The 13196-nt window shown below is 51.3% G+C and overlaps 1 protein-coding gene across 1 annotated transcript in view; it reads right to left on the bottom strand.

Annotated features, from left to right (window-relative positions):
• LOC144940216 (voltage-gated delayed rectifier potassium channel KCNH8-like) overlaps positions 1 to 13196 on the bottom strand; it is a 77543-nt gene that overhangs the window by 41128 nt on the left and 23219 nt on the right. The window contains exon 3 of the mRNA XM_078866764.1: positions 1493 to 1636. Within this exon, the coding sequence (XP_078722890.1) occupies positions 1493 to 1636 (144 nt within the window). The remainder of the gene's footprint in view (positions 1 to 1492; positions 1637 to 13196) is intronic.

Genomic DNA, 13196 nt, shown 5'->3' with positions numbered 1-13196 from the left:
ACTTAGCTTTTCCGGAATTTGTAATCTATAGTGCTTATGACATTTATTAAAGTAATTGGCAAGGCTTTCTCTTCGCTGTAATTCTACACATTCTTGTCATATATTGTATTGGCAACGTGTTGAGTGGCCAATTTTCTCAATATATTTATGGTATTTTATAATGCGCTGTTGATTGCAGCTCAGTACATATATTTTTTTTAAATGCACAATGATAAAAAAAAAGTTACAAAAACAGCAATATAAAAATTGATGACTGTATAAATATTATATATGGATGTGTATATACTAGGCTTGTTAATCGATAACCGTGAAACTGTCGATGACAGGTTACAAAAGTCAGGAACTGGTAATCGTTTCCTGTGGAATGTTGGTAATGACTGCTCTGATTGGCAAGCGCAAACGTACAAACCGCACTGCGGCCTAATTCACCACGTGGTTGATGTGGTTCATTTGCTCTCGTTTCTCAGTTCACAAATGAAGTTGCAACCCTGCGATGTATTACTTGCTTGCTCATACCACTGGTGGTGGAAGGGCCTCAATCGCGCGATGCAGTGACCGTCTTTCTCCGATGGTCTGCCTAAAGCTGCTGCAAGGACGACCGGAGTTTGTGAACAAGACATCTTGGAAGAGGTAAGCGTACTCACACTTTACCACACCACACATGACCTGCCAATTGACTGACTGTAGTGAACCCATTTATACTGCTGCGTGTATAGAGGTGGGGGGGGGGGGGGAATAAAAAAATAAACGGTTCCCGTTATTTCAGCTGTCGTGCTGGGAGATGGGATTGGACTAGCGAACTCTGAATGGCAAGACCAGTCAGCTCACCGTTTCACCACAGCAGCCCCTTTTACTTTTTCAATTAAAAAGGTCAGAATGTTTTTATTTACCACTCTAGACATTTCTATATATGTGGGAAACCGGTAACCATGAATAGTGTTTTATTTTATTTTAATGTGGTTACAAAAAGTGCAAAAAAAACGCTTTTAACAACCCTAATATATATATACACAGACAAACAAGCTCTGTGTTTTTCCATTGTACAAATTAGCAATTGGTGGTTCACATCTCCACTGGTGGTCCTGCAGCCGGCATGAAGATCCCCCATTCCTATGACGTACCAAGTGTTTCCATAGGTCACATTTATATGTTTACGCGATCTAACCCCCAAAAAAACCTGTATTATGGATAATAATAACAGCCCTTTGTCAACCCACTGTTGGATGAAGGCCCACAAGCTACATCATGTCAATTATTGGGGTTGTTTATCCATTCTTCACCGAGCAGGTCTATGTGGGTTAGTGAAGGAGGGATCCATGACCGGATATTATGTCCCTCACTAATGATGTTAGCTGTTGCAGAAAAATTAAAGTCAGGTCAGTTGGTTCATAGCCCGCCGTTCCACCTCATATTAACAAAACTGTACGCACGCATGTTCAGCCCAATCCCAGCTTTGCGGTGAAATGGCAAGGTCAGAACATAAACGTCTTACCATCCTCATCACTGTCACCATCGCTGTCCACAGCAAACTTGACCTTCTTATCTGAGATTTCTTTGTAGGAGGCTAAGAAGAGGACCACCTGCCCCTTCTCGTTTTTTATTGGGACAATATCCACAAGGCACATGAACGGGGTTCCTGTGAATGAGATACACATTCGTCGTACCACGTTACAAGAAATTCCCAGAAATTATTTCGTAAATTGTCTCGAATAGCATTGCATGTGTTTTATTGGTTGTGCTGTATAAGCTCTCTGTTGTGCTTTGCTGAATGTCCAGATGCTAAAGAAACTCAAAGCTATATGTGGAGCAAAATGCATTTGATATGCACATGTGATATTATTGCATATATCGTTTGAAATACGGTGGTGCAAAAATGCAAACAAAGCGTGACTTGAACATGTCGATTCAATTAATTTCCATGTCATGAGAAAAACTATTACGGGATAAAATAGATGAAAGTAGACATTTACTGAGAAAAACAATAACTCTGATGTGAAGCATGGCAAAGATACTCGTCGGATAATAATTCTGTCGAGTAGATATGCTTTTTTTTGTCGAGGTGTTGTATGCATGTGTAGTGGTGATACGCGCTGGGTGTGTGTGTCGTGTGCCAGCGCGTATGTACGGGTGTGTGTGTGGTGACGCGCGCTGACGGGGAGGAGCAGGCGTCAGTGCGCGGGTGGGGGTAGTGCTGCTGATTGGCTGTGTGCCGGTGACGCGCCCAGGGGGAGTGATCGGGTAGCAGCGCGGTGTGATTGGTCGGAGAGTGGAAACACGCGCTGAGCGGAACCGGATCGTGGGGATAGCGCGTGGGGATTGGGTAACGGAGGAGCGGTGCCGACGTTGAGGTCCGCATCCGCTCCGTCTCCCGGGAAGAAGGGGTATATAAGGTGATGCACAGAGGAGCAAGGGGCAGAAGTGGAACCATCTAAGAATGAAGACGAAGGTGTAGAGATAGAGCCCGGAGAGGAGAGAAATGGAGAGTAGAAGAGAGTAAGGTATAGTGTGTAGCCAGCGAGATAGAAAGGTCTACACGAGCTGAGTAATGTATAGTGTGTAGCCAGCGAGATAGAAAGGTCTACACGAGCTGAGTAATGTATAGTGTGTAGCCAGCGAGATAGAAAGGTCTACACGAGCTGAGTAATGTATAGTGTGTAGCCAGCGAGATAGAAAGGTCTACACGAGCTGAGTAATGTATAGTGTGTAGCCAGCGAGATAGAAAGGTCTACACGAGCTGAGTAATGTATAGTGTGTAGCCAGCGAGATAGAAAGGTCTACACGAGCTGAGTAATGTATAGTGTGTAGCCAGCGAGATAGAACGGTCTGCACGAGCCGAGTATGCATACGGTGTAGCCAGCGAGAGAGAACGGTCTGCACGAGCCGAGTATGCATACGGTGTAGCCAGCGAGAGAGAACGGTCTGCACGAGCCGAGTATGCATACGGTGTAGCCAGCGAGAGAGAGGCAAAGTCTACACGAGGCGAGAGAGGAGAGTGTAGCAGAGGCGCAGAGTCTACACGAGGCGAGAGAGGAGTGTAGCCGAGGCGCGGAGTCTACACGAGGCACAGAGAGCCGGCAGCACAGAATCCTGAGTCAAGAGAAGTGCGGTGTGAAGAAGAGAGGCCACGCGTTGTATTGTTACAAGTCAAGATTTAATAAAAGAAGTGTGTTCCCGTCAAGGAGTTTCCTGCCGTCATTTTCCAATACTTCATCTGGCGTCAGAAGTGAAACGGGCTTCCAAGTATGGAGACGAGGAAGACCCGTAGGACCCACGGGATTGACCGCGAGGAAGACCTGGACGACTCGGGGCCGCTGGTGGCGGGGGGTGAGGAAGAGGACTTGCCCACGCTGCAGGGTCCGTCGACGGCGCCGGCCGAGCGACCGGGGACAGACGCCGGGCTTCGTGAGGCGCACTCCCGACTGGCGGAGCTGCTGCTCGCCGCCGCGTCCATCTTGGCGGAGATCAGCTCGTCGGGAGGAGCGGGGACGGTGGGGGACATTTTACAAGGTCGCCCCGCAGATTCCCGCCAAAACGAATGGGGGATTCCCGCCATTGCGCCTGGGCCTACTTTTGGCGGGAACGGCGAGCGCCACGTGGTGGTGGGTTCCCAAGCGCGCGCATCGACGTCATCAGCGCGCGAGGGGGTCCGCCATCTTACGTCTGCTGCTGGAGCCGCCATCTTAGACACCGACGGACAGGCGGAGAGGAACCACGAGGGGGATGACTTCATTTTTCAGCAGCGTCTGCCCACGTTGTCAGCCTTCAAGGCGGAAGGCGGAGACTGGGGCAAATTTCAGCGAAGGTTTTTGGCGCATCAAGAGATGTCAGCGTGGTCCGATGCTACGGCGCTGCGGGCGTTGCCTGCCCTGCTGGACGACGACGCGCTCGCGGCCTTCAGGTCTGCACGGAAGTCGGACCGCTCCACGCTAAAGGATGCGCTGGGTTTGTTGGCCAGGGTCTACGGACCTCCCTCGGCGTGCCGCCATCATTTCTACGCAAGACGGAAAGCGGCCACGGAGACCGCGCTGGCCTATCGCACGGCGTTGCTGGCTCTTGCTGATGCTGCGTTCCCTCGGATGGACGAGGAGGGCCAAGACGCGATGGTTTTGGAGCAGCTGCTCAAGTTGGCGCAGGACCTGGGGGTCCCTATCAACACAGCTGACGACATTGATATTTCTTCTTTGAGAGTCGCCACGAGTATTCAAGCGTACGAGGCCCTACAACGGAAGCAAGGCGTTGGTTGCAACGCTGCTGTCGTCGCAGCCCCGGGGTTGGTGGTCGCCGAACCCCAAGTCGTCAGCCCACGAGAGGAGGCGTTCGCCACGGGACGACCAGGGGACTGGAGGCCGGGGGCCCGGTCGCCTCCGCGATCGGGCCGAAAGTCGGAGCAACCAAGATCTACTCCGACCCTCGTCACGTGCTATAACTGCGGCCTCCGGGGCCACGTGGCGTCCGGGTGCCGCGCTCCGCGGCAGCGCGCCATGGGAGCTCGGCTGGACGACGACCGAGAGCCCAAGTCATCTCTACAATCCCCGGCAAGTCGCGGCACCTCACACGCTCGGCCTGTTTATTCGGCACACATGGGACGCCGCGTTGCGGCGGAGGAGGGCCGGTTAAGGTTCGGGGATTCGGTTCGGCGAGGGGGGTTCGGCCGGGACCAGGGAGACATCGAATGGGCGGAATTGGGGCATAGAATTGTGGCTGCTTCGGCGGGTTCGTCCGTTGTTACGGGATCTATTGATGGGGTCGAGATTAAGGTGTTAGTGGACACGGGGGCATCGGCAACTATTATATCGGACCTCATTTATGATATTCTCCCAGTCCAATGTCGTCCGCTGCTTCCAGTGGATGTGCCATTTTACGCCGCTAATGGGGGATCGTTGGGCATTATCGGTCAGGTTAGGGCGTCCATTTGCATTGGAGATATCAAATTATCGGGACCCGTTTTCGTTTCGTCTTCTTTGGCAGTTCCGTGTCTTTTGGGCACTGACTTTTTGGCTAAAATGCCCATTAAAATTCTTATCGATCAACGATGCATTGAACTGCCATCGGGTCGCCGGATTTCATTTTTGACGGGCCCTACTGACATTCGGACGGCGTGCGCTACGATACAAGCGGTGGCGACGCAGACAGTGCAAGTGCCCCCGGGTTCACAGATGTTGATTCCCCTCCGGTTGCGAAAACCATGGGTGAGGGAGGCTTCGGGACAGAGTATGCTTTTGGGTCCTTCTAACAAGGCTGTCGGGGGTCTTGATTTATCGGTGGCTCACACTTTGGTGCGGGCTGACAGGGATCCGTTTGTGATGGTTTTGAACGCGGGGTCGCGACCAGCTGTCATCCCGCAGGGCACCGTGCTGGCTCACGCGGCGCAGGTTCCTGGGGATGATGGGTTGGTTGCGCAGGTGGGCTCGAGCCCCGCGCGGAACGTTGAGCCAAGGGAAGACCTTGAGTGGGTCCATTCGTTATGTGCCGCCTCGGACGATTTGTCGGCGGCGCAGTTGGGTGCGCTGCGCGAGTTGCTCATAGAATTCTCTGATGTGTTCAGTAAACATGAGTATGACATTGGGTGCACAGATTTGTTGCACCACCACATTGAAACGGGCGATGCGGCGCCGGTCAAGCTAAATCCCTTCCGACTGAGTCCCGTGGAGAAGGAACATGTTCAGTCGGCTGTTAACGAAATGCTAGAAGCCGATATTATTTCGCCCTCCTCTAGCCCGTGGGGAGCGCCTATTGTGCTGGTTAAGAAGCAGGACGGGTCCCTGCGATTCTGCGTTGATTTCCGTCGCCTGAATAAGATCTCTGTGGCTGACGCGTATCCGCTCCCCAGGATGGATGAGTCCCTCGATGCATTGTCTGGTGCGCGATATTTTTCGACTCTTGATTTGTTATCGGGGTTTTGGCAGTTGCCGCTCGACGAAGGGTCGAAACCTAAGACAGCATTTCGGACTCCAGGGGGGCTGTTCCAGTTTAACCGGTTACCCAGGGGACTTCACTCCTCTCCAGCGACGTTTCAGCGACTTATGGAGTTGGTTTTGTCGGGCTTGCAGTGGGATACATGCTTGATTTATATGGACGATGTCATTGTTTTCAGTAAAACGTTTGAAGAACACCTCCAGCGATTGAGAGGGGTGTTCTTGCGAATGCGATCGGCTAAGCTGAAATTTAAACCGGCCAAATGTCACCTCCTTCGGAAGTCGGTTAGATACTTGGGTCACATTGTCGATTCTTCGGGGATCTCCACCGATCCCGCGAAGACGGATTGTGTCGGTTCGTGGCCGACACCTACGTCCGTTTCCGACGTGCGTAGTTTCATCGGGTTTGCTTCTTATTATCGGCGGTTCGTTGAGCACTTCGCCACTATTGCAAAACCCTTGCACGCTCTAACGGCGAAGGGAGTGAAGTTCAAATGGGGACCGGAGGAGGAGGCCGCGTTTCGCTCCCTCCGGGACGCCTTGGTGGGTGCCCCACCCTTGTGTTATCCCGATTTTGCCAGTCCCTTTTTGCTGGACACGGATGCTAGCAGCACGGGCATTGGGGGGGTGCTATCCCAAGTCGTTGGGGGTGTCGAAAGAGTTGTCGCCTACGGTAGTAGGGTGTTGTCTCCGGCGGAGCAGCGCTACTGTGTCACCCGTCGCGAGCTGCTTGCCATTGTTTTTTTTGTGCAGCAGTTTAGGCCATATCTGTATGGTCGTCACTTTACAGTCCGAACGGACCACGCGGCGCTACAGTATTCATTGAGGGTCGCCCAGCCCTCGGGCCAGTTGTCGCGTTGGTTGGAAGTCCTCCAGGACTATCAGTTTACGACTACGTACCGTAAGGGGTTGCGACACACGAATGCCGATTGCTTGTCGCGGTTGTTGCCTTGTGATGAATGCGCGTGTTTGTCGGGATCGGCGCGCTGTAAACCGACGCTTGCGGGGGAGATGGGGGCACTGGCTGCGACAGCGGGCGCACCGAGTGGGGATGATTCCGCTGCCTCTCAGGGTCGGGACTCGCTGCTCTCGCTGTCGCTCAGCGAATGGGGCCGCCTCCAGATGGCGGACAGCTCGCTGCTTGCATTGCGCCGCAAGGTTGGGGGTCCCGAGGGGGACCAGGAGCGTACCGGCTCCTATGTACTTGAGCGGGGCGTGTTATTGAAATGGGACAGTTTGTCCCGGCGGAACGCACTCGTGGTGCCTTCCGCTGTGAGGGGGAGCGTTGTCTTGGCGGCACACGAACGCCTCTTGCACTTGGGAGTTAACAAGACGCTTGCCCTGCTTCAGCGTGACTATTACTGGCCGGGAATGGGAAGTGATGTGGTGCATATTCTGAAGGGGTGCGTTGAGTGCGCCAGGCGTAAACCACCGGCCGTGGCAGCTAATCCACCGCTGCAATCTATTCAGGTCTCGCGTACCAACGAGCTCGTTGCACTCGATATTTTGGGGCCCTTCCCAGTCACGCCGAGAGGGAATAAATATTTGTTAGTGGGGGTCGAATACTTTACCCGATGGCCTATGGCGTGGCCTCTCGCTAACCAGTCGGCAGCGGCTGTGACGGATGCCTTCGTCCAGGGCTATGTCCTGGACAAGGGGGCTCCCGAACGCCTGCTGACCGACCAAGGTAAAAATTTTTCGAGTAAATTGTTGCAAGAGGTGTGCGATCTGTTGGGTACCAAGAAGGTGCGTACCTCCCCGTACCACCCGCAGACTGACGGGATGGTGGAGAGACTCCACAAAACCTGGACTTCCATGCTGTGCCAGCAGGTGTGCGAGGCACATGTAGATTGGGACCTGCAGGTCCCGGGAGTCCTTGCCGCGTATAGAATGGCCCCCCATGCAGCTACGGGGTTTTCCCCATTCTATTTGATGTACGGTCGGGAAGCTGACCCGCCAATAGAAACGCAACTTGGCCTGTCCGCTCCACGAACTAATTCTAATTTGGCAGAACATATTAAGTTTAATATTCATAAGCTGACAGAGGCGAGGGAGGCCGCACGGCTTAATTCGCGGGCTCGCCAAATTGCTAATGAACGGTTGCGGGCACGGAAGGTGTCCATGCACGAATGGAAACCAGGTGACAGGGCCTGGCTGCATTGCCCTCAGGCACCCTTGGCTACGTCGCCTAAATTGTTGAGACCGTGGAGGGGACCCGTGGAGGTCGTGCGCGTTGCACGGCCCCAGTGCGTTCAGATAAAGTGGGGAAGGCGCCGGTGGTACGTTCACCCCTCCCGACTGAAACCGTTCTCGCCTCCATATGGCCTCCCCTTGTGTCGTGATGGCCGGGCGTGTGACGTGACCGGCGACCCAGAGGGGGAAATGTCTCTGCCTGATCCACACGTATTGTCGCCTGATCTGCTCCCAGGTGTCTCGGAACTGACAGCTGCCGATCACCGGCGGCCGGATCTCCGCGGCGGGGCCGGCCCTTTCAGGCCCGTTCCGCGCCGTCTGGAGCGGCCGGAACCGCCGGACGGTCGTCAGTGTCCCGCCCCATACGATGGACCAGCCAGACGGACTCGCGCCAGGTCGTGCTACTTTGCATGACCTGCCTCGTGAGGAGTCGGGGCAGTTGGAGCGCCTCGTCACTGCGTGTAGTCGCAGGGACGTGGGGCGCGTTCGTTTCGAATTTGCTCGTATCGTGTTATTGTTGACTTTTCGCGTTCATTGTCAATCTGTACATAGTTATTCTTGTTGTTGTTGTTGTTGTGTTATGTTACGGGGCACACTCGGGGGGTTATGGGGTTTTTTTTTGTTGGTTGTCGGTTTATCGTCGTGGTTGGTTGTTGTTAGCAGCCGGGCCGGCTGCGAGCTATGTGGGAGGGGGTGATGTAGTGGTGATACGCGCTGGGTGTGTGTGTCGTGTGCCAGCGCGTATGTACGGGTGTGTGTGTGGTGACGCGCGCTGACGGGGAGGAGCAGGCGTCAGTGCGCGGGTGGGGGTAGTGCTGCTGATTGGCTGTGTGCCGGTGACGCGCCCAGGGGGAGTGATCGGGTAGCAGCGCGGTGTGATTGGTCGGAGAGTGGAAACACGCGCTGAGCGGAACCGGATCGTGGGGATAGCGCGTGGGGATTGGGTAACGGAGGAGCGGTGCCGACGTTGAGGTCCGCATCCGCTCCGTCTCCCGGGAAGAAGGGGTATATAAGGTGATGCACAGAGGAGCAAGGGGCAGAAGTGGAACCATCTAAGAATGAAGACGAAGGTGTAGAGATAGAGCCCGGAGAGGAGAGAAATGGAGAGTAGAAGAGAGTAAGGTATAGTGTGTAGCCAGCGAGATAGAAAGGTCTACACGAGCTGAGTAATGTATAGTGTGTAGCCAGCGAGATAGAAAGGTCTACACGAGCTGAGTAATGTATAGTGTGTAGCCAGCGAGATAGAAAGGTCTACACGAGCTGAGTAATGTATAGTGTGTAGCCAGCGAGATAGAAAGGTCTACACGAGCTGAGTAATGTATAGTGTGTAGCCAGCGAGATAGAAAGGTCTACACGAGCTGAGTAATGTATAGTGTGTAGCCAGCGAGATAGAAAGGTCTACACGAGCTGAGTAATGTGTAGGGCTGTTACGGGAGGGCTGTAAGTGCATACGATCCAATGGGTAACAAACACAGTGGGCGGAGTTACGGGAGTACACGGGGGGTGCCCGCAACGACGTCCGCGTCAGGCAGCCTGGGGGGTTGGGATCCTGGTGAGGGGTATAAAGGGGGAGGACAGAGAGAGCTCGGGGCTCAGTCTGGGAACGAAGGAGGAAGAGTGAAGATCCTCTAGCTAGAGCCCTGGACTCCCCTCGACGCCGCCCTTGTCAGGGCTGCAGAGGATCGAGCCAGAGGCGTGGTTCCGTGAACCAGGGTTAGACCCTGGGACTCCGGAGACCGTAGCCCGACTCACCAGTGTCGGGCCAGCCTCCCCTAGCCCGTTAGAGGAGGACTTGGGGATAGGTGAGATTAGCTAGGGGGTATCCCCAGTTATCCGGGTGAGGGGGCCGCTACCCCCTCTAGTGTTGTCCTGTACCGACAAGCTGAAATAAATATACGTGTGCCTCAACCTGGGTGTCCAGCGTCTTCACCGGTACTTCAAATGTATAGTGTGTAGCCAGCGAGATAGAACGGTCTGCACGAGCCGAGTATGCATACGGTGTAGCCAGCGAGAGAGAACGGTCTGCACGAGCCGAGTATGCATACGGTGTAGCCAGCGAGAGAGAACGGTCTGCACGAGCCGAGTATGCATACGGTGTAGCCAGCGAGAGAGAGGCAAAGTCTACACGAGGCGAGAGAGGAGAGTGTAGCAGAGGCGCAGAGTCTACACGAGGCGAGAGAGGAGTGTAGCCGAGGCGCGGAGTCTACACGAGGCACAGAGAGCCGGCAGCACAGAATCCTGAGTCAAGAGAAGTGCGGTGTGAAGAAGAGAGGCCACGCGTTGTATTGTTACAAGTCAAGATTTAATAAAAGAAGTGTGTTCCCGTCAAGGAGTTTCCTGCCGTCATTTTCCAATACTTCACATGTATGTTGAACTTCTTTCACACCGTATGTGGCCAACCATGCTAATCAGAAGTACTGTGCAGCCAACCCATGCATGGGATACAGAGACATCTAAGCAGTCTTAAGTTTAAACAACATTCTGTCGCAACGTCTGATTGGCCCTGCTATGAACTCTGTTCACCAAAATAGAACACATAGTTTGATCTTGCTGAAGGTGAAAGTCAATTGCCGTGCAGTATTGTATATAATACATTCCTTAACACGATGATTGCAAAGGACATGAGGTGATTGGTCATATGCTGCCTGGCTGTCACATGACAAAGTCGCTACTGCCCATTGCTCAAGACACTCTTCGCAGGCGACTGCTTGATCACCTTCTTCGCCAGGTCATTCTTCGAAATATATCCGCCTCGTCCAAAACAAACGATCCTAAAAATTGCATTGACACATTATGCACCGCCATTAACGAAATTCAATTCCATTGTTGCAACTCTCAAAGGTTCCATGGGCAAGCTGCCTACAATTGTCTGGATACTTGAACCGATCTGTAGATGAGCACTTACGCGATTGAAAGGTTAATTGAAGACATTTCAACCTCAAATAGAAGTATGATTGGCCAATAGATTGAGCATAATTGTTGCCATTAATGAAAGGATACCCATTAAAACGTAATCAAAAAAAGATCACACCAAGTTTCGTCAGGGCTTTTTAAAATTAAATGATTTTTTTCCAACATATTATCTTGATGCACAACATATATATAAATATTTTTTTCGCAAATGTTTTACTTACAAATAAGTGCAGAAAACAAGCAATACAAGTATAGCATTGAAGGCCATGATTGAAACACTGACAAATATGAAAGCCCATCGTAGAACAGAATGTTTGCCATAAACTACAGGGACTGTTCTACTTACGAACATTCGACTTACCAACTTTCAGAGATACGAACAGACCTGTCCGTATATCCAGTTGCTTGTTACGGACCGAGAGGCGTAAATTAAACCGCCGTGCAATAGATGGCGGTGGTGGCATCTACATCTGCAGAACATGAAGAACCAGTGCCATCTATACATCTACAGAAGATTATACAACTTTGAAAGCCATTCTCCCTATTTCGTGTGCATGCCGTACAACGTGTTTGAAATCGACAGGAGCAAAGTTGGACTCACGAAAAAATCGACTTACGAACAGACCTCTGGAAACTAACTGGTTCGGAAGTAGAGGAGTATATGTACACAACAGCGTAACAGCACGTACCCGTTTCCCACACGTTCAAGTGGTTAAGGAGCCACTCATGCCATTATAATGTGGCTGTGAAGGCGTGAGGTGACAGGAAACACTGCTTTTTATGTAACGAACATGTCACCCAATTGAAGCAGAATGTAATAACATTCATTTAAAAAAATGTATTTGTGCTCATGTGAACACAATCTCAGGGTGCACAATGGAGTTACATTACAGATCTGCAGTATTGACCTTACCGTGTAAGTCAAAGGATGCCACATTTGCCTCGGTGTTTATAATTGATCATGGAAGATGTACAACTGGACATTGTATCACGTGTGGGTGGGGATAATTGGTTTTTTTGCCATTGGTATAATCTGCTTATAGAAATGTGTGCTTTTTTTAATACAGTGGAGCCTGACAACGATGAATCATATTTAGCAAAACAATCTGGAGCGCACAACACACAGTTTTGCGAGCAATGGAATAACTTGCACTGTGACAGAGCAGCGAATTGCTTCCTATTAATGTCCTGCTGTGCAACCTCCTTTCAATGTCGCCATACCCTCTTCAAAGCCTGACATGTGTTGACTCATTGCGGGAGCTGCCTTGGTCTCTCTTTTTTAATAAGCAGAATCATTTGATGTTTACTCCATTATCATTTTTACTGACGCCGAGTCGGCATCCTCTCTTCTCTTAGATACGCACTTAGCAAAAAACGATGACTTCTTCACGGGCACGCGTGTTTGTTGTTGTTGTTGTTGCTTAACTAATCTGTTTCATCAAATTAATTCTCGCAAACGTGCCATGGCTGTTTGTGACCGTAGAACTGCCATAAATAGCCCGTTATTCTCAGTTCATACCAATTGTTACAGTATGACAAATGTGATTTAAAATGTCCTTAATTAACAGTGAATAAGACTATGATGAAGTGACACGTGTTATTGAAAATGTAAAAAAACACCTATTGTAGTATTTGAAAAAGGGCTGTCATTGCTTCCTATAGGTAAACGGCGATGGTATATAACAACGATCCATCTTGTGATGTTTGGCACTACAGAAAAGCAGAATGAAATTGCATGGTCTCCATTGTTTTTTACGATGTCCCATTTATCTCTAAACTGCAGCAATCACAGTTTGTTTTAAGTAACGTGAGCTTGTCAAAACAACATAGTCCCTCCGGCCTAACCTTATCCTCAGCTGCACCTTTCTATACTCAGTAGAAAGACTGGAGAATGGGTTTCTTCCTTGTCTCTGCGATACAAGCTTGCCGTATTAAGCTGGGTTGAAAATTAGACAGCCCACTGCCGTTAATAATTAAATGCAATATTTGTTCAAAAAGCACAGTGTCAATTTTGCAAGAAATCATAAAACCACACGGTGAACGAACGTGGCGTGGTTCGTTAATCACGCACACACTACTGTTTTCTTTTTTCCAAGCTCTATTTTCTGTCCAGGTGTGTGGGGTGGGTGGGTTTGGGGGGGGAGTGGGAGAAGTGAACAACAACTCATGGCTGCA

Source organism: Lampetra fluviatilis, chromosome 2 (assembly GCF_964198595.1).
Source record: "Lampetra fluviatilis chromosome 2, kcLamFluv1.1, whole genome shotgun sequence".
NCBI lineage: Eukaryota > Metazoa > Chordata > Hyperoartia > Petromyzontiformes > Petromyzontidae > Lampetra > Lampetra fluviatilis.
Note: the sequence above shows the minus strand (reverse complement) of the source record. Positions and strands in the feature narration are given on the sequence as shown.